This window comes from Lycorma delicatula, chromosome 4 (genome assembly GCF_047948215.1).
Source record: "Lycorma delicatula isolate Av1 chromosome 4, ASM4794821v1, whole genome shotgun sequence".
Taxonomy (NCBI): Eukaryota; Metazoa; Arthropoda; class Insecta; order Hemiptera; family Fulgoridae; genus Lycorma; species Lycorma delicatula.
The window spans coordinates 77,058,525-77,086,097 of NC_134458.1; the positions used below are offsets into that span (position 1 = coordinate 77,058,525).

General features: G+C 31.7%; 1 protein-coding gene across 8 annotated transcripts in view; it reads right to left on the reverse strand.

Annotated features, from left to right (window-relative positions):
* The window catches only part of Cln3 (CLN3 lysosomal/endosomal transmembrane protein, battenin), a 104,937-nt gene extending 77,843 nt beyond the window's left edge, over positions 1-27,094 (reverse strand). For 2 of the 8 annotated variants that reach the window (XM_075363381.1, XM_075363383.1), the window contains exons 1-3: positions 26,942-27,093; positions 23,362-23,437; positions 22,409-22,635 (exon numbers count right to left, since the gene is read on the reverse strand). Coding sequence is in view for 1 of the 8 variants with exons in the window: in XM_075363380.1 (XP_075219495.1) it covers positions 17,148-17,181 (34 nt within the window). In the remaining 7 variants the exon portion in view is untranslated. Of the gene's footprint in view, positions 1-17,147; positions 17,270-22,408; positions 22,636-23,361; positions 23,438-26,941 lie in introns of those variants that run through there. The other 6 variants (XR_012756125.1, XM_075363380.1, XM_075363386.1 and 3 more) reach the window with 5 other exon arrangements.
* Between the last annotated feature and the right edge of the window lie 479 nt (positions 27,095-27,573).

A 27,573-nucleotide genomic window follows, 5' to 3' on the forward strand; every position in this document is an offset into this window, starting at 1 on the left:
AAATCCATTTTAGCAGCAGACCTCCACAATCCCTCGGAAAATAGAGAATTTTTACACGATTGGTAGCAGAAACAATCGACAGTTTTGCGTTTATCAGTTAAATATATGCCACAAAATGTCCGCCAGAGATTAAACATCCAATCCTAAAAATAGGTAGAGAGTTTCTAAAGGAACAATCTCGACCACCCCCGAAATCGTGTGCCATGTATTAGTATCAAACTGAATTACAAACCGTTTAGATAGGACTAAAATTGTAGCAATATTTTTTACGTTACTAACAAGATTAACAACGTCAATAAAACATTTTTTTAATTGAGAAGAAGATACAACGATACCGATAGATAAACTAGAATTTAATAGTTATTAATGGAAAAAAGGGTAAATTAATAATTATTATTATTAAATATTGATTGTTGAAGGGTACAATGTGCTGTAGAGTTTCCTTCTACTCCTTTATGTGCGATCTTCTATCGGAAGTCTGTCAATCACGCCTTTATTAACAGCAACTTTAAATAATTCTGTGGTTAATCAATGGAACCATTCTCTTTAATTCACCACTAATGACAACCTTCTTCCCCACCCAATACTTCTCTTACCTTTTAACTTTTTCGGAATTTTTTAATGAAGTAAAGAATATTATTTCCATTTCAAAATATTTTCTAAGTACAGCAATCTTTTTTACGTGTTTGATAACGTAAAGAAATTCTATATTCTTAGATATACTCCCTAAAACGCCACTACCGTACAATTTTTCTGCCCAAGCTACTTTAAACATTCAACTACAAGTCCACATTTCAAAAACTTCCGACTTTTTGTTTTTTTAAAGTCCAAGCTTCCACATCACAAAAAAACAGAATTTTTTATTCCTTACATTTTCTACGTATTTACATAGTATCTGAACATTCAAATTCGCAGTTGAAAATTAATGTTCCGATTGGATAACAGCCTCTATAATTTTATAAAAGAAGTCCAAACATTTTCTAAAAGCGTACTTCAAGATGATGTTCCCAACCCACTTTAGCCGAGTACGCACATATTTATATTCAAAAAGCTTCTGTAAATATAGTTTACGTATTGTTAATATAAAAAACGCGTTGTAAATCAGAAAGATTATAAAAAAATCATTAACGTATAGAGAATTAATGTATCACTTAATAAATTTCCATTTTCATGATTTGTTTGTCTGGGGGGAGAATAACGAACAAGACTAAAAACTGTGCCGTAGAAGACATAATTCCGATATTTTCCTGTACGTCAGGCCGATCTTTCAGTAAATTACATCTTAAAATATATTTTTTTAAGATTAAGTGAAAATTACTTAGTTTCTTCGAAATCCGTTAGAAATCTTTCATCAAACAATTAAATCATAAAAGCTGAGATCGCAAGGCCGTCACATAAACAAAGTTATAAATTATCAAACAACAAAGATATGATTAATAGAATTATCAATTATCTCTAAGCTCTTTTTTATCGGCCGGAAAGCTAGTTTAGACACCACCTACGCTTATACAGCATCACATGTTTAAAATTGATAACAAAAATAGTAGATTTTACACGGTTCAGAGTTAAGCATTAACTCTAAGGATTTAAGTCCCTTCCTTTTCATAAACCCACAGTCAGATAACGATTGACGTACCAACCAGATAAAAAAGCGCACGAAAAAATAAATGTAACTTTCCTTCCTAAAACAATCGGTAATAAGCTAAGGGCACCGTGTGAAGAAACACGGTTAATTCAAATATTTACTATCCGGTATGTTAATACAACAGCTATTTGTACGACGAGTAACTAAGTTATTACACACCACGCAAAAAGAAGATTAACAGACTTACAAGGAATCGTTCAACAAACAGCATCACAAACTGCAAAGGTCAGCAAATGAAAACAGAAACTGCTTTTAAACTGTCATCATCAGTTAAGAATTTTAAAAAAAATTAACAGTAATGGTTAGCTGAAATAATAGACCGATGAATACGCTTTGCTGCGTTTGTATAAATGGGAATAGCGCAATAAAATATACTACTGATTAAAGATTTTTTAAAATATTTATAGATAATAACTAAACCATACGTTGTGACAAGCCTATAAATTAAAAGTTAATATCGGATAATTACTCCTATGCCATCATTAATAGTCAGTTATCAATGAAAAATAATAATAATAACATCAATCAATACTATAATATTGATTAGCACACTTACTACTTCTGTTTTAAAATAATTAGTATATTTTGTTCAAAATTAAGAAAATATACTTTGATCGTAAAAAAATAACATTCCGAATGAAATCATTAAAAACCCTTTCACTCGCATTGTCAATACATGTACAAATACTATCGATAAAAGATAATGAAAGTTTTGATTAGTAACATACTTAATAATTACTGTGAAACACCGGTTAAATGTCGCCGATTAAAATGAGCTAATCAAATAAATAAAAAATAAACACTGTTATGAAATAAAGTTAAGTTTTTTTAAAAAAAGAAACTAAGTAAATCGTGGTTTGACAGAGCTTTTGATTTTTAATAAAAGTTAACAAACACTTAAGTCTCATATAATCATTTTAATATTTAAAGTATGCATTTAACTTAAATTTTGATTAAAGAAATTACTGATTATGAGATCAGTCAACCGCATAAGAATTATTTTAGAAAGAATAAAATTTAATTTTTCATTATTCATTCAAAATTTAGTTCTAACTAGCTTGCTAATTAAGTTTCTAGTTGGCTTGTTCCGGCATAAATTATATGTTCGTTTTTTTTCTTCCACAAAAAATATACTGCCAAACACGTATATTTTTTACCATTATTAATTTAAAACCAGTTTTTACAATATAATTTTATCGCTGAATTTAGCGGTTGTATATTTAGGTGAAACCGGATCCTAACATGGTACTCTGTTTTTTCATTCAACCATCTCTTTTTTGTAATTTTCCGAATCTTACAGAGTACTACCTAATGGTAATAGAAATTTTTAACAACAAAGATACACCATGAAAGCGATTACATTTTCTTTCAGACGGTAATCAGTTAAATATAGACTGATTTACACGACTGCTTACATTTTCCAACAAATCGTCAAATCCCTCCTCTCGCAAACCGAGTTAAAATTGTTTGTAAATTGTAAAAGCAGATTACCATTCGCGTACTGGTGAAATTTTTCAGCATTTACGTATAGTACGATGGAACGTCTACGATGTAATAATAATAATTATTATTATTATTATGTTATGGTGTTTCGCTGTTTTTACAAGGATTATCGTTCTCTACAAACCATTCCGAGGCAATACATCCCTCATTAAGTAAAAGCTTGTTAAGGCACAGACGTAACGGGTGGAAAGTCCCAACTTCTGCCGATTTACCCCGACTTGACAAGAAAGGATACTTACAATTTCTATAAAATACCGAAATCAAAAACTATGTTATCACGAAGAACGTATTACGATTTTTCAAACAGAAGCAACCTTAACCACGAATTCGTACCTAAATCTTCAAAATTTGCTGAGATTATTTTGACGTAAGAGTTACTGAAACCACCGATGGAAAAGTTTATAATATTTAAGGACACGATAACGTAAGTGTATCGGCAATATATACGTCTACAGGATACGTCACCAGGCATCATAGAAAACACTGAAAATATTTTTAAAAGGTACACGGTAAAAAAAATTCTCAAGATTTTCCATTATACGTAAGTTAGGTACCAATCACCTCCTAAAACGGCGTTACAATTCTCGAAAATACGAAGTATCTTATTGCAGGTTTACTAACATACGTGAAGAGCGAATTGATTTTCCATCGGCCTCTACACCGAGCCGAATGTACAATTGCAAATCCACCTAAATGCAGGTAAAATTCAATTCTACAAGTGAAACCTTCACCCTGATCACCGCAGAGATTAACAGTACAATGAAATCTTTACTCTCAGAAAAAGCAACTCTGACCCGCGCGCCAATTTTATCTTAGATGCTTTGCACATGTATCGCAATCACACGAAAAACCAAGAGAATGTAAAAGACAAACACCTTTCTAAAGTAAACAATCAGTTACATTCACTAACGAGAATAAAAGCTTAATGGCAAGTCTTGATAAACTTATTTCCTTATGAACGAATAAACGTAGCTACCATGTGAAGGAAGTTTCTATTAAGTGAACTTTATTTGTTCTCTTCTCCTCTTTCTTCTTCTTCGTCTTCTGCCAGTGCTCAATCTGAAGATCGGTTGGTAGCATCTTCTCAACTAGCTCTTTCTAATTAATTCACTTAAATTCGGTTTTGCTTCCACAGCCCGTACCTTTAATAACTGGTAAATACGTTAATCTCGGTCACTCTCTAGAGATCTTCAACATATACTCGTAGTCTTCCATAATTAGTTTTACTGTAATATCATGCCTCAATATATATCCAAAAAATTCATTTCTCCTTTTTTTTCAACTTTCTAAAAAAAATGTTTTCTTTCCTATTCTTCTCACAACTTCCTTATTAGTAACCTTACCTTTAGCACCCTTTTATAGCACCGTATTTCAAAGCCTTCTTTTTCTTCTTTCCCTATTACTCAGGTCTCGCTTGAGTACAAACTATACTCTAGTGATATTGAGTTATTTTTTAAGAGATTCTTTCGAAAGGAGAATGCTTTTTTATCCCAGAATCTAATTTATCCTAGAATTCTGTTTTGCTTTAGCCATCACTTGTGATTTTTCTCCCTAAACAGGTAACTTTTTTCCATATAACCACATAATAGTGTACAAAACAATTTTGCCAACATTATCTATACTACAATAATAAATTTATTTAAAAAAAAATTAAATTATCCGTTTATGACAATAACAAATCCATCTCCAGTCAACTACTATCCGAGTTAATATTACGTACATTTCATTTTAAGGATAGATATCTCGGAAATGCACAAACAGATTTATATATAATAACTTTAAGGTAAATCAATTTAAGTTATAATCATTTATAATCAGTATATAATCATTTTTAATAAACATTATTTAAGATTTTTTTTTTAGGGAAATCCAAAAAACGATCTTTTTCCAAAGGCCGACGTAATTCGGGTAATCCATAACAAGATAAAGCGCTAATCTTTTTACACTTTTAAATCGATCTGCCGAATCAAAAAATGTATAAACTTTTTCGTTTGTTAAACCTATGAAGCCTATTTAACTACAATTCGAACAGATAAGGGTCACGCTGAAATAAAATAAGTAAATATATGACAACCAGATTTTTTATTATATTTTTTATTCATCTATTTATTATTATTATTATTATTTTAAGGTGGACGTGGCGAAGAACGTGGATCAACATTGTCAGATTTCTTTGGGCAACCGACTTTTATACCTGTGAGGAATTTAATTACTTTAATATTTCAGTGGATAATTACTCAATCAAAAATAATAATATCCGCGGGGTCAAAAAACGTTTACCAAAAGTAAACGTTTCTAGATAAGTTCTTCAAAGAAATTATTTACTTTTTTAAAGTAATCAAGAAATCTATACTTTTTCTGCAAACTACTTTATGCATTTCCTTTAAATAAAATAACATTTATTATATGACGGAAACAAAGATTTTTGATGAAACAAAGCAATGATGAGAATAATATACCAAGTGTTAAACACCAGCAGAAGAATCAATTATTGTATTCAAAATAAATAATGAGATAGCTTGAATAAAAAATAAAGGAAATTATTGTCATATACACATACAGCAAAGCTGTTTGTAGTATTATCAAACACAGATAATAATATTTTAAACAGTCGGAAATCCGCATTCATTAAATAAACGAGCACTTTACTGTACGTATAAAACATCTTATTGATATAAGTTAACATTAAATAATCTAATAAAATATCTATAATGAAAACAATCATAATAGTTAATAGTATTGTGTACAAGGTATCATCGACTAATATCAAAAATAAATAAAAAATTTCATAACGGATGGGTTGTGAGGAAGCTAAAATTAATAGTTTTTTTATAATCGTATAATATCTCCCATCTAATTACGTGATGAAGATTTTTGTGCTACAATAAACTAAATACGTGAATTTGTATATATTATAGATGCAAACAAAAATTCCGCCAATTGCACTTACAGGATTACTTGCAATAAATACTTTATTTGTCGTCACATTAAAAAATACATATAGAAAAATTTAATTAATTATTACAGATTATATTAACTTAATATGATAAAGTCGATTACGCAACGGTAGTCATTTTCAATTAAAATTTTCTGGTCAAAGCGCAAAAAAAAATAAGTTTTTTATTTTATAAAAACAATTCTAGGATTTCAAAGTGATAACGTCGGATGCCAATCGAGCTGATTCATTCATCCCCATTTTGTTCGTTTAAATGCAAACGAAATGAGATAAAATGCATTTTTACATTCTATGAAGAGACTATAATTCAGTTGCAGAATACTATTGTATTCTGTATCATAGGGCAATTACAACAGAAAACAAAAACGTTCAGGCTTTAACCAGATACATCCAAAAGTATGAAACGTATCTCGTTCATCAATCTTTTATTAAATGACAACGGAATGTAAAAGACACAAAACTGAAGTAAAAAATAACGTTTCGAAAAATTATTATAAATCCTGAAACTGAAATTACGATGTAGAACATACTAATCGCGTTATATGTCTGCCGATGAGCTGCAAATTTATTAATTCGCTTCGTAATTATGGTAAAAAAAATCGAGGGGTTTTATTTTTTCTAATTCTTTTTTCCTTCAAAACAGTAATTTTTATTTCATTGCTGAAATTTCCCTACTTTATGGATGTGTGAAACGAGAAAAAAATTAGCAAAATATCCTATTAATCAAACTTTAGTCAATATCTTCTCCAAATTTGAATGACCTGCATCAACGGTTTTCCAGAAAACGGTATTTCAGTCAGGAATGGCTATAATTTATAAACAAAAAAAAAAAAAAACAAAAAAACACTAAAAAAATTATTTTTTTCATTTTAATAAATTGGGTAAGAAAATGTGTATAAAAAAGAAAAATTATTATTATTACGTCACTGATGAATCGATATTTGTAAAAAAAAGTGATTAAATTTGTTTTCGCTAGTGCGGACGATATACAGCAAGAAATGATAAGCTAGTACACTGCCTTACGAATAGCAATTAGTTATTACGTGATCGTTATGGTACTTTTCCTCTCCGCAGCACTTATCATAAAAGATTTTTTCAAATATCATTTCATGTCCGCAGTTTTTTTTATGAGGACGAAAATAAAAGAATGGTTATCAACCGATTAGTTGTTATACTTTTAGAAATTTTGTACGTTTCATAAAGGCTTAAAAATCAATTTAGAATAAAAGTACTTAGTTTTTTTTTGTCTTGTCATCTGACTGGTTGGGTACAGCTCTCCAAGATTCCCTATCTAGTGCTAGTCGTTTCATTTCGGTATACCCCCTTCATCCTACATCCCTAACAATTTGTTTTACATATTCCAAACGTTGCCTGCCTGCACAATTATTCCCTTCTACTTGTCCCTCAATACTAAAGCGACTATTCCAGGACGCCTTAATATGTGGCCTGTAAGTCCGTCTCTTCTTTTAACTATATTTTTCCAAATGCTTCTTTCTTCATCGATTTGCCGCAACAAGTCTTCATTTGTCACTTTATCCACCCATCTGATTTTTAACATTCTCCTATAGCACCGCATTTCAAAAGCTTCTAATATTTTCTTCTCAGGTACTCCGATCGTCCAAGTTTCACTTCCATATAAAACTACGCTCCAAACATATACTTTCAAAAAATTTTTTCCTGACGTTTAAATTAATTTTTGATGTAAACAAATTATATTTCTGACTGAAGACTCGTTTCGCCTGTGCTATTCAGCATTTTATATCGCTCCTGCTTCGTCCATCTAGTAATTCTACTTCCCAAATAACAAAATTCTTCTACCTCTATAATCTTTTCTGTTCCTATTTTTACATTCAGTGGTGCATCTTCCTTATATCTACTACATTTCATTACTTTCGTTTTGTTCTTGTTTATTTTAATGCGGTGTTCTTGCGTAGGACTTCATCCATGCCGTTCACTGTTCCTTCTAAATCCATTTTACTCTCGGCTAGAATTACTATATCATCATCAAATCGTAGCATCTTTATCTGTTCACCTTGTAATGTTACTCCGTATCTAAATTGTTCTTTAACATCATTATCTGCTATTTCTACGTAAAGTAACTAAGTTCTATGTAAAAACTAACGGGGAAAGGGAGTCCGACAAGGATGTTCCCTATCCCCGTTAGTTTTCTTTTGTTCTTCAATTATTACTGTTGCTGTTTGGTTCCTGTAAATGCTAGCAATCGTTCTTCTATCTCTGAATTTGAACCCTATTTTTTTAAAATGCTGAACATATTATTCAAGTCTACGTTATCGAATGCCTTTTCTAGGTCTATAAATGCCAAGTATGTTGGTTTGTTTTTCTTTAATATTCCTTCTACTATTAATAAGAGCCCTAAAATTGCTTCCCTTGTCCCTATACTTTTCCTCTCAATTCTTCTGTACAGAATTCTAGTTAAGATTTTTTATGCATGGCTAGTTAAGCTAATTGTTCTGTATTCTTCGCATTTATTTGGTCCAGCTCTCTTTTTCGTAAATATTACACACCAGTTTGTATAATCTATAAATTGCTTCCTCACCTGCACTGCGCAGTAATTCTACAGGTATTCCGTCTATTCCAGGAGCCTTTTTGCCATACAAATCTTTTAATGCTCACTTAAATTCAGATCTTTTTTTCAAAAGTTTTTTTATGGAATCTAATTAAGTAATGAAATAATATTGCGTAAAATAACAGAAAAGTGATCTCGGAATAAAATAACATATCCTTAACTTTTTACAATGATCATGAAGCGAGTTATAAAACGCATCGGCAAAAATATAATGCAGCCGGTAAATTGTTCGTGACTTTAGTCATGTTTTACTCCAACTTCATGGATTATTTAATTTCTAGTATTTTAATAACAATGTGTTATTACGAGTAGTATTAAATTATTAGTTACAGTTAACCTTTTACAAACGTACTTTTAAAACTATCTAAAAGTAGCCACATTAATTAGAAATACAACGCAGCATTAAAAATAATTGTTTGCATCGCTTTTCCTTATGCCAAGGACTAATTTTTGTTGTTAATTCAAACTCGAGGTAATTTACTGGTTTACTTGCAAGACTTCCAACACTTTTTCAACGATTGGTTTTATAGCGTAGAAATATGGTCTATTTGCTACGAACTCTTACGAATATTTAATTAGTAACAGCGAATTAATATTTTTAAAAAACCTGTAGTTTAAACATAAATTAAAAAGTATATGAGTGGATTCGATCGTTAAGGCCCGAGTAAAACTGTGTATCCATCATTTTTAAGTCTTAGGAATAACAGGTGTTCCTATTAATACTTCAAATATTCTATTAGTTACATAAAATGTAACTTATAATACAAAATAACTTGGGAATAAGCTCCCCCAGTTAGCCGGCTTGGTTCGGTTACAACTACTCAAACCATTACTCCAGCCACTTGATCGCTTTGCCAAGTGCCTGTACATTAGTACTGTCATCCATTTTATAACTAAAGCATCGATCTAAGCGAAAAACAGATAATCATTAAATCCTCGATTCAATGACGATTATTGAACATCGTAACCTTATACAGAAACTTCAGAATAGGTCGATGTTGCGGCTCATACCACAAAGATTCGCCAGTCAGAACTGTCTCCAGTATTAGTGGGATATTATAAATAAATATGTATGTGTGTACATTTAACACCATTAAAAGGAATTAGGAGTCCCAGTTTTACCCGACAAGCAGCTTAGCCGGAGGACAGGCTTTCTGTATATCCATTTGATAAGAAACAGAGTAGCTGGTTAGATCCGTAAGTAATTCAAACCCCACAATTGCCAAGAAAGCTGCAAATCTACAAGTTCAAACATTTTAAAAAGAGAACCGGTAGGGACTAAGCGAAAGCCCAAAATACGTCCCGGAGAAGAAAATAAAAAGGATAGGAAAGGGGTGGAACGTGAAAAATAGACCATCTACTCCAAGAAGTAATGCGAAATAAGACGTGAAAATCCAACCGAAAGGTTATTTCAAAATTTTTCAGGTAATGAGTCCCCGTCCAAACTTTCTCAGGAGATCGGGGTATCTTTATTAAGAGCAGATTACTGATCGACAGTCGAGTTGGAGACTTGGACACGTGCAGACGTTCCTGTAGCCGCTCCGCGTTTTTGAGTTATTTTGACTGGTTTTTGGTGAATTTTTTCGGTTTGGACATACAGGCATCAAAGTGAATTGGATAACGGACTATTGTGTGAATTTTTATGAATTTTGGACACGGACTAACAGAATTATTAGCGTTTTTCTCAATTGAAAAATATAGAGGTTAGTGAAGTTTTCTTTGGATTTCTTCGTGACCCTGAAGGGTATTAAGTGACCAAGAGTGTTGAAAACTGTGTTTAGTGATTAAACAAAACTTTCTGCAGTACCTAAGTGAGTAAAAAAACATTGTCTGACTAAGTTTTTTTTTGAATTTATAGGTTATATTAATATAATAGAATATTTAAATTTTTTCAAAGTCAATAGACAGGCCTAGGTCTGTCAATACGTCATAGTTCATTGAAGTAAACAAGGACTTAGTTAAATTTTCGAAGAAAATTTTATAAGACTGAAATATTTCAGTCCTACAGACACTCTACTAGGGGAAATCCTTTCCTTACATAACTCCTACAGTTTTCATCCTATCCCAAATATTTTTCCATATCTTTCCGAATCACAACTTCCTCCATCCGTTGACCCCCACAAATATTTTATCATTTTTCGAACTCATACAGTTTACCTGCCCCCCCAACCCCCCAATTTGTTTTTGGGGCACCCGCCCGAGTGGGGTGTCGTTGAACTTGGGATTGGGCCCTGAGTCCAACCCAAGGTCATAAGACGACGTGGCTCTTTACCGCTGGAGGTTAAATCCTCACAAGCGGCTGGAACATCCGGGACGTCAAGAACAAAGAAGGAGACCACTTCAAATGAGGCAGAAGATATGGAAACGAGCAGCGTAGAGGTTGGCAATGTACAAGAGAGAAAGAACTGGAAACCGGTTGAGGGAAGAGCAGCGAAAAGAGTGAGAGCCTGTTCGTCAGAGTAGGAAGAGTCCTCCCCGACACTTAAGGACGTAACATACAGACTGGGTCAAATACTAATCCAGCTAAGACAGAACCTAGGTAAAGCCAGTATCTCCACAATGAAGGCCCATGAGAGAGATCTCACTGATATTTATAAAGAGCTACAAAGAATTAATGACGAGACACCTGAATTGGAAGACATAGGGACGCAGACAGACGGACACTTTCGTGATGAGATGTCCGATATACTGGATACGGATCTAACTCAGGAACAGTTGCTGGATAGGCTCCCGGCGAGGTGGTCGACCTGAGTAATGAACAGGCTTACCCAGGTGGCGGCCATAAAACCAGGCGAAGACAACTGTCATTTTGTGGATTTAGCTAACATAGGTCCGAACAGTCAATTTGCTGGCGCAAGTCCTGGAGCATTGGTGCTCCAGGACTCAACTATACTTGAGGATAATAGAATAACAACTAGGGGCACAAGATATACGATACTTTACGATTCTAGTAAAGGGGATAGAAATACGGCGTCACATGTTGTCAGAGCCCTCAGGAGCGTGGTAGGGAAAACCGATTCGGCAGTATTTGTAGTCCCCACAGGCCCGGTAGGAATAATAATTAAAAAGATCGTCATTTATGTCATGAGAAAGGGCAAGACGCTTCCCAAAATGGTGCTGCCTAGTCAGGGAGAACAAGTGCGGGCAAGATCGAGGTCGGCCTCGGTGAGAAGAGATACGCCTCCAATCGCCGAAAGTAAGACAGTAGTAGTAAAAGCCCAGGGGAAGTCATATGCAGATTTGGTCAAGACGATGAAAGAGAAAGTAAGAGCAGGTGAGGCAGGTGAGGTCCTGTCTATTAGAAGGGGCAGAAATCAGAAGGTCGAGGTGAGAATTAAAGGCTCTCAAAAAGCGGGGGAGTTCACCTCGCTGCTCCGAAGTTGTGTAGCCGATCTCCAAGAAGACGTCAGGACTAGGGGTGATCGTCGAACCGTCGTTCATGACAAAGACTTAGAATATGACACATCAGAGAGTGAAATTAAGGAAGCAGTTGAGAAAGTCATAGGAACGGGAGAGAGCTTCCAAGTAACCTCTCTTAGAGAAGCATCGGGTAATACTAAGAACGCGACTGTGATAACACACAGGGGCGCAGTAAAACTGGTGGCTGAAAGACTAAGAGTAGAGTGGGTGAACTGCCGTATGTATATAAGAACTGAGAACGAGAGGTGCTATAGGTGCCGGAAACCGGGCACGGTAGAAGGGACTGCAGTGGCCCTAACAGGTCCCATTTGTGTTTTAACTGCGGGGGTCAGGGTCACTCGATCAGGGACTGCCGTGAGGCCACCAAATGTCTAGACTGCGATAGCCGGTCACATAGGACTGGAAGCACAGGGTGTAGAAAGCCGCATGATTCAAGTGCTTTTACTGAATAACAACAGGAGTTTACTGTCCGGTGACCTTGCAGAGGAAATTGCCACGAGAGGTGAATATGACTTTATTGTAGCCACGGAGCCCAATGCACGTTCGGCGGCCAGGCTGCAGTGGGTTCCAGACAGAAATGGTGTGGTAGCCATCAGACGAGTAGCCAACAACAGGGATTTCGGACTTTATCTCAGAGAGGATGATATTTGTTGTCGTCGAACTATGCGATTTGATTTTGGTGGGGACTTACATCAGCCCAAACTGTGCTTTGGATCAATTCCAAGATAGAATTTTCAGTCTACAGCGCATAGTCATGCAGTCTAGGAAACGCGTATTAATACTCGGTGATTTCAACTGCAGAGCAACGGCGGCTGGCGCCTCATCCAATGTAAGAGGTAGAATACTGGAGGAATTCCTGGCTACTACAGGGGCGACGTGCATAAATGACGGAACACCTACGTACAATCCCAGAGGGCACACATCAATAATAGACCTAGCAATCATCGATAACAGAATACATCCGGACACAGTAGTCTTTAAAGTATTGACGGAAGAGACGGCGAGTGATCACAAGGCGGTAGCCGTAGATATCAATGATCAAGTTACAGGAAGCACTCAACAAAATGCCACACAAAGATGGTCGAACAACCAAATTCAAAGGATCGTAAGGAATGCGGCTCGTAGAATCGCAGAGTGCATGCAAATAGATCCTGTCAGTTTTCAAAACATTATCACCGATGAAATGTCCAGAATCCCATGTAATGCAACAAGGCATACTACTGTGTATTGGTGGAATGGTGATATAGCTAGCCAAAGAGATTATATGCACAGATGTAAGAGGAAAGCGCAGAGGCTTCGCACCCACTTCGGTATAAATGAAGAAAGTAGTAGAGCCATGGAAGAATATTGAACCGCCAGAAAACGCCTAAATTACCTTATTAAACTAGCTAAACGCAAGAAGTGGCAAGAACTGTGTAAAGACCTGGATAACGACCCTTGGGGTAAAGCATTCCAAATCATAGCAAAACGTCTTGGTCGGCAAGCTCCAATACTAAACAGTGATGAAGCTATACAACAGCTAAGAACCTTATTCCCCAGGGAGGATACTGGAAACAGAGCGATACTTGAATGCGAAAGGGGTAGATTCGATCAACAAGAGGTGTTAAATGCGATCAAGAAACTCAGCAATAAGAAAAGCCCAGGACCAGACGGTATACCAGCAGCAATTCTTAAGGGTCTGGCAGAAGCTGTTCCCTGGGAGATGGTGGACGTGGCCAGCTTTGGACTCAAAACCGCATGTTTCCAAGCTGCTGGAAGGCGGCAAGAACCGTCTTCCTGCCCAAGCAAGCCGCGAATATAGATCAAGCTGGATACCGGCCCATAAGTCTTATCAATAATATGGGGAAGACGGTTGAACGACTCGTAGCCTCCAGACTACAGAATGAGTTAGAGGAGAAGAACTGCCTACACCAAGAAGAGAACGGCTTTAGGAAAGGGCGTTCCACGATACAGGCGATTAAGAGAGTTACGGAATGGGCAACAGCAGCCAAAAGCGGTACTCGGAGATCTAGAAGTCTGCCATTACTTGTGTTACTGGATGTAAAAAACGCATTTGGATCTGTACCGTGGCCGGCGATTATTGATGCTCTAATAAATATGAACATCAGTGATTACATTGTAAATCAGATTAATCAGTACTTACACGATAGACATACTGAGGTCAAGACTGTTGAGGGCACGGTACATTTTCAGATGTTTGGCGGCGTTCCACAGGGGTCCGTTCTAGGACCCATACTCTGGAATGTTTTCTATGATGGAATATTCAGGCTTCCTTATCCGGAAGGAGTGAGGATTGTCGGCTATGCAGATGACGTTGCGGTACTGGTGGAGGATAGGGAAGTGGACCATCTTGAAATTTAGGCAAATCAGGCCTTACAACTATTAGACGAATGGTTAGATAACAACCAACTCCAAGTAGCCCCAGCAAAGTCAAAATGCATTTTTCTCTCTGGTAGGAGAAGGGTCAGAGGAATAAATATAGAAATAAGGGGGGAAATTATTCGTGAAGTCAGTAACGTCAAATACTTGGGCGTATTCATAGATAAGAGTCTAAAGTACGGTTATCACATAGATATGATTTGTCAAAAGGTGGCCCCTACAATTAAGGCTCTAAGAGGTCTATTTAATAACCACTGTGCACCGAAACCGGTGGTCAGAAGGTTGATCACAACGGCAATGATAAGGCATAATAACCTGACACCTGACAACCTGGTTAGCTGGCTAATGCAATCCAATAACAACTGGGATTTGGTTTTCCAATTCTGCGAACACCGTCCTCAAATCTAAAGAGGAAGAGGAGAGGCATCACAGACGATAGGCGCGAAGATATGGCAGGGAGGACAGTCCCACCCCGGAGGGCCCGTATGCTTAGGTATGCGGGTTCCGGTGATGGGGTGGAAACTCCTGGGGTTGCTTGAAAGGGATAAAGAAAAGACCAGGTCCCGGCCGGTGGTGTCGGTTCCTGGGGGCGCTTCGGTGCTTGCTGGGGCTGGCGCCGCCGGTTTGAGGCAGGCTTAAAAGAGTAAAGACCGAGACCCGGTTCTCTGCGTGTGGGGGGGGGGCGGCATAGCCGGACCTTCCCTTACGTGCGGAGGATTAGAGGCGGACAGCAATAAGAAAAGATCCGGAACCGGGGGTGGGGAGGCTGATCTACCGTGTCGGACGTACAGCCGGTGGGTGGGGAAGCCCCCTTTGTGGCGTGTGTAAGTATCCTACTACACTAATAAATTAAGTTTATTTATTTTTATCTGACTTACTTCACCCGGTGAATACTTAAAACCTGCTAACCTAGTGAAAAGCTTAAATTACTATATAAATAAGGATAACGACCGGATTAAATAAATCATACGTTACATAAAATGCAGGTAATACTGCATTAAAGTGTACTACATATGCAGGTAATACTGTAAAGTGACTACATTGAGGAACTGCTGCCGACCAAACGGGCTTCTTGAAGGAATAAAATCATAAGCCTACATTCTTTTTACTTCTTTCCTTAACTGTGTCTTTCGAATTTTAATTTCATCAACGGTAATAACAGCAAATAAACATAAAGAGTATTAATTCCCTTCGGCAGTGAACGCGTGCTTATTACTTAAACTACTCTGCTTAAACTTAAAGTGTATAATTCGATGGAGAGTTCAGAGATTGGTTCATCGATCGGATGTACCCTCCTTACTTTGTATAGAAGCTGATATTACCACCGTATACACTAAAATAGTCTTAAGACGATGACAAGCATTAAAAAAAAAAAAAAAACACAAAATAAATACGCTTAAAATTTTAGTGCCATAAATAACAGTAATTTTGAATCCTCGTCGCAATAACTTTGAAACTGTTTAATACATGAAAATGGTTCGTGACTACTTTCGTAGTTAACTAAATTTTCTTTCGTTTTTAAACAAAAATTAACGGGAGAAAAGTAGCTTCAAACTGATTATAAACTAGTATGGAAGCTGGCATATAATTTTCCAATATAGCAGCCCAATCTCAAAAGTTATACCTGAGCTCGAAATACCCGACGGCTAACATGTCCTCTGTTAGATTCATCGATTATTAGAAACAAAATTAAAAAAAAAAAAGAAAAAAGAAATTAATAAATTAAAAATCAGGATCTTTATTGCACTAAACATATTCGTATATTGTAATTTTAAAAATAAACTTAAATATTACAAGGCCGGGAGCTTTGCAATTTTCTTAGAAGTATGTAAACCACTATGAACTTGTTTTTATAATTCACTAAAAAATAATCACAGCCTTTTTATTACTCTACCACTCCCACAGTTTACCCTATTTGATTCAAAAACAGCAAAGAAACAACACTTAACCTTCAAATAGATTTCTAAAAAAACCGACTATAAATATAACAAAAAATAATGAAACAATTGAACAGCATTAATTTTAGGAACTAAAGGAACTTTTGAAACATAAGAAGGAAATAATTATTAAAAATATAATATTTAGGTTGGTACGGCTGATGATTCTCCGTATTCCCAAATATCATATACGGACGTTAAAATATTTTTAATAAATACATCCTCGCAATCAAAAACTTACAGCATCACTTGTCTGTAATTTATTGATTTAGGGAACCCCGTATTACTATACAAAATTTACACTTAAAAATAATATTCAATCAAAGTCACAGAAATAAACAACGAGCTAAATGCATAAATTTATAAAACCAATCAAAATACTATAATAGTATTATATAATGGCAATAATAGTGACAGGGTCTGGGAAATTACTTACTAGGAAATTATATTTCCTAATTGTTATGGATAATAAATTGGGAGCTTAACATTAAATAATTTTTAGAAACGGAAATAGAATTAAAAAAAGAAAATTAAAATTTCTATTTCGACTGAAAAATGATAAAACCCTAATCACTTTTGTAATCGAATTAAACGATTAAATAATTTTTATAACAAAAATATCCATACTAATGGAAAAATTACAGCTAACTGTAATTATTTAAAAAATATTTATAATAAAATATATATATATACACACACAACTAGAACAAGTTGACTTACGAGAGTGATGCCGGCGGGCCAAACCGTTTGACATCGTTAATTGAACGAGTATTAAAAACACAGACTAGAGACGCTGCGGAATACAACTGACGCGGTAAGCTGGTGCGAACCTAACTGGTTTATTTTGCTTACAGAGACAACAACCGCGCATAAGGTAAGTTATAATAAAAATAATGAATCCCCACCACAAAACAGATGCCTTACTAAGAAATAACAAACGTAAAACGTACGAAAGTATCTTCACGTATTGAAACGTTGAACAAACCCGCTACATACAATAAAAAAAATATATATATATAGTATTCGGTAATACTTATTATCATGAATGCTTCGGTTCGCGCCCACATCGGCAATACATCGCGCAGAGTTATAAAAAAAGAAACAATTTTCATTGAAAGGCTGTAAATTAGAATACTGGCCCATTCATAAATAAGTATTTACCTTAAATATCCACATACAAAATGATTCCCAAATAACACCTTTATGTAACCGACCAATTCACACAAGATTTGTGTGTATGTCAATGACATTTGAAATGCAAAACAGATTTAAGGGAAGCTATGTAAAATTGCTTATTTAATTTTCAAAGCATGCAGTTTGTTGGGAGAGATAATCTGGCTAATATATTGGATAACATATTTTTATACTAAATGGACACAATTAAACAAAAATTAAAAATTTACTAGTAGTAAGATCAGATGATGTCATGGTGCAGCAAAAACTTATTGATGATGTAATGAAAACAATCATAAAGTTAATTTTTTTTTAAATAACGTTTTATTATATAATTTGTTAACTTAAAATTTCAAATTAATAACAAAGGGAAAACAGTTTGAAAACAAAATGTAATATAAAAATTACATTATCTGCAAAAGTAGGCCAACACAATTCTATATTTTATACTATTTTAAATTTGTTTAGGAGCTGCAGGAACAAGAAGCTAAGGTTATATCTGATTGGTACTTGGTTTTTTTAAACGATATGTTTTTTCCATTATTTTTTAAGTAAAATCTATTATTTCAATGTTAAACATAATAAATTTTAGTTCAAAAAAGGGAATCAAGGTTTTTTTCATAGTTCCACATTCAACTTCATCATTTGCTTATGGATCATTTGCTTATTTTATAAGCAAATGATCCATTTACTCATAAAATAAATAAACTTAAGTAAATAGATTAGTCATGTAATATTACAATTTTAATAAAAACTACCCTCAACTCAAAAATACGGATACCAAAATGTAAAACTACCTATGACAAAACAAAAAAACACAATCCATCCATACATCTGTATAAAACAATGCCTAAGCATTGAAACTCATTAACTAAAAATTAACAACAAACAAAAAAGTACACATATAAACAGTATCACATTAGTCAATTTGAAAAGAATGACACAACAGTTATCAGTAACACTGACATATTTTAACAATAAATCTCTATGTTCTATTCACAAAAATAATTACAGAACTTTAATTTAATAAAAATTAAAATGACAGAACTTTAAAATTTTTAATAAAAGATTTGGTGAAAAATCTTCCTACCATTCTATTTAAAATTCAATTGAAAGATTTTCTTACAGAAACAATATGACTGTTGATGAATTTTTAAATAATACTAGTAATAAAAAAAAGACATACGGTTTATCTGCATGTACTGTTCACAACATGTACATAAATATGTGCTCAAAATAATTTTCAATAGTTGCTTTTGAATTGTGAATTACTTTATAGCAATTTTTTGTATTCAATGTATTAACATTATTTCATATTGTAACAAGAGCAGTATAACAGATCTGAGTAATGGATTCCTACTAATTGAGAAGAAAGTAGTAGAAAATACAATAATGAAAGGAATCCAGAAAGGGACTAAAAGGAACCCTTTTAGTAAAGCTAACAGGTCCATTTAACAATCGACTTTTGTAATACTGCCCGCTGACACACATAAACAGATGTTGTTCAATGAAAAGGGGTTATAAGACCAGGGTAGGAATCTCATGGGGAAGCGTGAGGATGGATGATCATTCTCACACTTCAAGTTGCGTCTGGTCCTACAGGTAAAGAGGAGAGGAGTATAAATACTATGGGGAAGAGCAGTTGACAGTCAGTCTGCAAGAGAATACTAATAGATAGAGTTCTGCAAGAGAGTTCTAAGAGAAGAGTTATTAAACGAGTTTGAAGTGAAAGTATTCTGCAAGGAGGTCAGTGAAGAAGCGAATTTCTAGTGCATACAAGTTCAACGCGACTAAGGTGATGTCACAAGTAATTACAGTACAGGAAAACAAAAAGTGGTTCAGTGAGTTACTGTTAGACAATTAGTAAAAACGATAATGTACTAAATTCATTTATAAATTGTTAGGGTAATTTTATTAACAGCAAAGGTATTTGCAGTCAAAGAATTTTATACTTGTCTTATCTATTGTACTATTGTAAATACAAAGCTAGTTATTAAAAGTGTTAAGATTGGAGGTCATGCTAATGTCTTTTGTCAATGGGACTGAATTCTGATTTTCAATATTTAACTACCTGTAAATAAATCCAGATGATTACTTTAGATTCTGTTTTGTATGTAATCCACTGTTTATTATTATTATTATTATTATTATTATTATTATTATTACTATTGTCATTATTATTATTATTTTCTCTTGTTTTAATTATGTTTTTAAATTAATAAATTGTAATTAAATAACTATTTTCAATTGTCAATCTCTCAATATCCTGATCGAGCCGCAAACATGCGACAATATGTTTATATTTAAATAATCAATTTGAACTTTAATTACACCTATTTTTTATCTTATAGTTTATGTTTTTATATTTATTTTATAAAGAAGTGATCTATATAATGTATTATGTACTAACCCGAATAAAAGATTTATTGATTTATTTCCAAAGTGGTAATACATATACGTGAACACTGAGATAATTTAGAATTACTAACACTATTAAATTGTATAAGTTACAAAAAGCCCTTAAACAGAACTAGCTTTAAGCATGTTATATATAAATTTATGCTGACATTTTTAAGATTTATTTATTTTATGTGGTTGTTTGTATTGTTATTATTATTAGAAGACTTTCTTGCATAATTTTAATTGTATAATTACTGATTATTTTTCAGTTGTGAATAACCATTCTAAACATAGGCTGGATAATATTATGTTTTATTATAATATTAAAACCATTAATTGATATTTATATGAATTCCTGAAACTGCTACATGATTTTAAGTTACAATGTCAATAACAAAATTATAGTATTGGCTAAATGCTGACTACGCTATAAGGAAGTTATTTCAAATAACTGCTTAAATAAATGTGACAATGTTACTGTTACATTAAAAATGACATACCTTGTTTATCAGTTAATTTTAATATTACTGATTATTGTACTTCCATTTCTTTTAAATTTAAATATTTATGGAAGGTCACTGGCCTAACAGTTATTTATAGATTTCCTAGTCTTAATGTTAATGATTCTGTGATTAGTTTAAATGTACTTCTAAAATTTATTTTTATTTAAATATTCTAATTTTTGTGGTGATGTTAATATCAATTTATTAATTATAGGTATGGATACAACTGAATATTTAAATGTCACTGCTATTTATGGATATTTTGCTTTAACAGAGAGACCAACTAGAATCATTTCTTGCTTTGATCATGATAGTTTTATAAAAAATAAATAATAATAATCATGTTGCGTGTCAATGTGTGATGAGCACAGCAATATGTAAAAGCATCTATTACTGATAACTTTTCCATTGTTACATCATTGTGTATAACAGATATCAATTACAAATCTAAAAATTCTGTAGATTAAATACCTTATAAATTGTATTAATGAGAATGAATTACTGGTAAGTTTAAAAGATCAATGTTAGAATTCTACTTCACATTATCAGGATGTTGATAACAGCCTGGATATATTTTTTGATATTAAAAAGTTGAATAAAAAAAGGTTACTAATAAAAATAAATCTAGGGTCAAACCTTGAATTTCTAAAGGTATTTAATAAGAGAAATCAAACAAATATACTACTGATAAATATAAAACTTACAAGAATTCTTAAACTCATTAAAAAAAAGAATAATAAATAAAGTTTTGCGTTAAAAAAAAAAACACATATAAATGCTGGAGATAACAGCAAAATTGTGAGAAAAATTATAAATGTAGCTACTAATATCCCTATAAAAAATAAAAATAACAATATTAATAAACTGTATTTAGAGAACAAGAGAATGTGATAATTACTAATGCCTTTTTAATTGTTTATTTAATAATTTTTTTTGGTGTAATTACCTCAATGCTGAATGACATATTAAGCCAGTATCTGCATTAATAGTCTGGTTTTTGTTCATGTAATTACAATAACGCCAATAATATTTTTTTCTTCATCCAATTAGTTGTGATAAAATTTATAAACGTATAAATAAGTAAAAAAATTAACTAAGTTATAATAAGTTAAAATTAATCATTCCTTTCATGTTAGTGTTCTGATTAATAATATGATAAAAAAAATAATAAGTGGGTATATTTCTCAGCCTCTTACATGTAATTTACATTGTTGTCTAGCCAATGGGGTATATCCTAAAACTTTTCATTAAATAAGCTATGATAATCCCATTATTTAAATGTGGTGACATAGCTTTAAGTTTGTCAACATCAAAAATATTAGAAAAATGTGTTAAATATAGATTAATGATTTTTTTTTAGTTCAACATTTTTAAATCAATTGTGCATTTGTCATGTAACAAAATAATTATTTAGGGGTGATTTTTTTGGATTTGTGCTACATCCTCTTACTGTGTCTGTGAATCTTTGTTGAAAATCTGTTTCAGTAAACTTTTTTTTGTATCCAACAGAACTGCTGTAGTAACATTTTAAAATTAATCACTTAAAGGGATTGTTTGTTAAAAATTTGCATTTTAAAATAAATATGTAATTTTTAATTTACCCATCCATATATAATCAAACGTTCAAAAAGAACTAACATCTGTTTTACCTGCTATGGATAAAACATTGTTTAAAAAGGGTCATTTTATTACTGATAGTTTATTGTGATTAGATAAATTTATCCAAAATTTTACTATTATAATAAATTTTAAAATACAATTTAAATTTAGCACACAACTTTATTAATAGTGTATAATGTATAATTTTCTTTCAGAAATACATGTGGCTCTTTTATTGATACTTTTTTAATTTTTTTTATAGATATAAAAATAATTATATTTATTCAAATGATTACAACTATTTACCTTCAGAGATTTATGTTGCTCTAATAAGTTTTCTGTACTCCTTCTCTTGACTCTGTTTGCTTTTGTGAACAATGTTGTAATATTACTTATGCGTTAACAGTTTATTTATTTATTTTTTTTATTGTTTTATGATGTTATTATTGTGATGTTATTATTTGTGATGTTTATTGTTATTGTATAGTTTTATGTATTATTAATTACTACATAATTATTATTTTGAATATTTTCTGCAACAATGAAATAAATTAATTAAAAAAAGCAATACTGAAAAGAACTGTTGATCAAATCAAATAAATGTAATAAAAACAGTAAACTGGTAGTAAAATAAGAATAGAATAATATAATTCCTATTCATATCAATATTGAACACAATCTAATAAACATAAAAATACAACTCCAATTATGTGATTTCTAAAATGATGTTGTTTAATGAGTAGGGAGCAAAACGTATGCTTGTATGAATGTTTAGAAAGGAAAAATCCCTATCTACAACATGTGCCCCAGAAGAATTACTGGAGAGGAAGATAGCCAGCTGTTGGTTTAACATATGCTCAAATAACAAAAGAACATTTTTAAATTATTCTATAACATAGTTTACAAAATTTCTTCTTGATGACAAAAAGGTTTTTAGTTTTCACAGTCAGTTATTTAGGAATTCAATAAACTTTGATTTTACATAATTAAGATTTGAAAACAGTATTTAACTGAAATTTTTCAAAGCAATCATTATTGTTTGATATCATGGCAAGTAAAAAATACCTTGAATAATCAGATTTGACCTTGAATATGGTAACAGCAGGTAAAAATAAGACAATAATGTTGTACAGAACTTACAATCAAGTCTGTTTCTAAACGCACATTAACAAAAGCGAGATTTCCTCAATCAGAATAAAATTATTGTATATACTACATTAGTTAATGAAAGAAAGGACTACAATACTTTTTTACATTACGTTTGCCTTAGAGCAGAGAATAATATGAAATTCCTAAAGTATAAGATGTATCAGTCATCAGTCAGAGCTGCTTTCTCTGAAAAAGAAAATTATATTCACTATGAATAAATTGAAGGTTGTAATTTATAGGGTAAAATTGTACCTAAATTTTAGGATTGGCATTCTGCTACATAGCAGTATACAAAACTCAGTGAAGAAAGTAACAGAAAACCACTGTAGTACTTATTTTTCAACTGAGCCTGGTATAAGGTGTTAGCTTATTCTTGAGAATCGGTAGCCAATTCAAGAGTGGATTGTGTCTTAGGTTGTCACTTACAATGGTTCAGTTATGACACCGAACAGAGTAACTTCAGGGAATACTTTGTGTTAAGGGAACTCTCAGTTCCCTAAATACAAAGATCCAAAGGGGCTAAAGGTTCTGATCAAAAGAAGTAGTAATTTAATGGTGTTATGTCCCTTTTGTATTCACATCAAAAATAACAGAAAATACTTATCAATAATAATGAAATAAAAATAATCACCTACTGTTTGTTTTTATAATATTTAACACATTAGTATTTTGGCGGTACACATTGCTTCATCAAATTTAAAAATTAAAATAACCTAACTTTTTACAACCTAACCAAAAAGGATAACATTTTTCTCTTTAAATTTTCAATTTATTTTAATTTTTACATCTGATGAAACAATGCACACCGTGAAAGCACTAGTGTTAAATATTATAAAACCAACAGTAAGTGAACATTTTCGTTTAGTTATTGATAATAATTATTATATACTGCTATGATGCTTAATTACAAATTCATTAATAGAAAATAATTATTTTCACAATGAAAATTTGTGCTAAAATGTGTTTGATAAGCTAACACATGAAAAAATTGTTTTAAGATTTTTTATAACATTTTAGACTTCATTAAAAATCATTTAGAATAAGCTTTATAACTCAAATAGCAAAGTGAAAGAAAACATAGTTGGATGGACAATATGATTACAGAAATGAATTCAAACACTTTTAGTAATCTCTAGATTTTAGTCTGTCAATATATTAACATGACAAATAAGGTAAGAGTACAATCCTATTGTACAAGCAGCACAACCAATCTTGATGCTTGGTGACATGGCAGTAACAGCTGCATTTCAGATCATTCTACTACCTTTTTAGCATAACATTTGCTTCATTACCTAACAGCGAATGGGACTTTGTAAGATGTATTGTAGTGCTAGTACTGGATTGCAAAACACAATTTTTTGAAATTTTAATCACCTCAATGTTTAGCTAATATTGTGAACATTATTACATTTTTAAATTGAATTATATATATAAGTTATTTAATTGCAAACCATTAGCAAACAATATAGCTATATTATTTCTTGATATGATTCTACAAAAGGTAACTCATTTCCTGAGTTATAATACTTTGCTTGTCTACAATAAATAAAATCACAATAGATTATGAACTGTGTTTATGTAATCCGACAGTTATAATGTTTGTTAATTCATCATTTAGCATTTATCTTATAATATTGATGTAATATAATATTTGTTGGGAATAGGCCTATATTTTTATAGCATTTAAAAATATATTCTGTAACATTTCTTTTTATAGCAAAATACTTAATCATTTATAAGTACAGCAGAATTAGAAAATATTTTAAATAAATTCATAATACCACCCAGTAACATAAAATAATAAGTTGTATTTATAAGAAAGCGATTTGCTTCTGCTCATGAAAACTAAATTGAATGTTTTCAGTTTGGATAACAGGCACCATACTAGGGTTCATAGTTCAAGCTTCAAGATTCTTTGTGACAGCTGTACATAGCATAAATAATAACAGAACAACAAAATGCAGTTACGCACCATATAAAAGATTAACCATAAATAATATTATAATGAAAACAAGAGATTATAGTTCAAAACGGTTCTCTGTAAACTTCAATAAAAAAAAACTGAGAACTGATTAGAATGGTCTTGTAGGTAAAATCTGTAAATACTGATAACAGATTACATTAATTTCATTTAATTTACACAAAATTTATAATAGATAATTTTGACGTTAAAAGAAAAGTGGTGGATACATAATTGTAGACAATTAACAAGCAAATAGATAAAGAAGATAATCTTGGAATAAAAAAAACTTAATTATTTAGCTAAAAATATGATTTTAAGCTACAAATGTAAAAAATGAAAAGATATAAACCTCAACAGCTCGTAATAGATAATCTCTGGTAAATTCTCTAAAAATCTTGCATACCATGATTGAACTCAAAATTTAATTTTGAAAGTCTATTAATCTCATCAGGTGGTCCAGGTAAAGTTTGAGTCCTACAGACTGTATTGAAAACAAACATTTTGCTTTCAGCTTAGACTGTTTACAACTAGATATGTTTTTAGTATTTTTTTGTAAATTTGGATAATTTTTCTTCAACTGCTTTGCAAGTGTTATTTCTCTATATTGTTTTATAATCTTGGGAGTTAATGTCAATGATATATCATATTTTAAATAAAGTAAACATAAATTTTCAAGGGATAATGTTAGGAAAATATTTTTCCTAACCTGAGAACTTCTGAAATTCAACACATTATCCACATGTGTCTAACTAAAATTCAACTTATATGTTCAATTTTGTAAATTTTCTTTAGCACAAATTATGGTGATCTATATTTCTATCACATAATCTTCTATGAATGATTTAAAATCTTACTGGTGGGAGAAATGTTGAAATTTCAATAAATTAAATGTTATACATTTTTCAAATATTTAACTCTCACACAGCTGAAAATGGCTACTAATCAAAAGCCCTAAGCAATTAAATATAATTTTTAAACATACAATAGTAAATTAACTTAATATTTTAATGGATCCATATTTACTTACATAATCAAATTATGTATACAAATGATAAATTCTGTAAGGACAAATTAAAAATTCCTGTTCTTTTATAGTAAGATATATAAAAAAATATATATGTAATCACCCACATAATGTAGGTTAAACCATTACTTATAATTAATGACAATCCAATTTGAATAGGTAAAAGTTTGCTCAGATCAAACGATCACAAATTTACACTCAGGATGATCAATGTAACCAGAATAACACACATCACAAATATGAAATGTCTGTAATCAGAACACAAGCTGAAAATTTACTTCATGAGCAGTTTGTAAATTGCAGGATAAAATACAATTCCATGATGAGAATCACAAAAAATAAAAATATATTCACATTAATAAATATCCATAAAAATATTGTCAAAGTATAAAAACGTTTGACTGTAACGTTTTTTAAAATTATTTCAGGTTTCTTTTTATAAGCTTATATACTTTCAAATGTATTCAGGAAATAAAAGTGATGCGAGTAGATTGTTTCTTTTTAATTAACTGTACTTATTTAAATAAACAAAAAAATTCCTTATATTAACATTGTTTTGTAGAAACAATTTTATATCGTTCTTTATTCACTAGTATTGTAACACTAGTTTTATACTTTTGCCAATAATTAACAGATAATTAATTGTTATAATACTGAATATCATTTAACACTAAAATTATTTAATAATTACTAAGAAACGTACCTCTAATTTATTATTAACATCAAGATATTAAGTGTATTGTATTAAAAAAAATATATTGCGAACAAAATAAAAATTCATGTTATCAAAGCACTAAAAATTTTGAAACTGAACCATACTGTCAACATAACCAAAACATAACATAGCATATGTAGAATACGTATAACAACAACGTCTGTAAAAGATATGAATTTATTCATACTTCGTATCTAGTTCAGTATCAATCAACTCGTATGAACAAAAATATTGATTCCCAATCGGTGGAAAATTTTAGACAGCCATTTGTCGTGATCGCTATACAGAAAAAATTGTAAAATTAGTTATTAAATTAGATTTACAGAAAATAACACAAATAAATTCACAACATTGTATGTACCAATTTTTAGCGTTCAATATTAAATCTGAGAAGTTGTTTTTAAACATTAAAAAATATAAGCAACGGTTAGTTTTTGGTGGAAATTGTATTTTTATTTATTTATTTTTATTTTTTTGAGAGTGTAGGTAACTTTCTCATAAGTTACATTTGGATGTGATGTTTAATACACTGAAGTAGATCATTTGTTCAAATTTAAATGTGTGTGACTTTATAACAGTTTTGAATGATGGTTCAAAATTTCCTGGTTTAGTTGAAAATG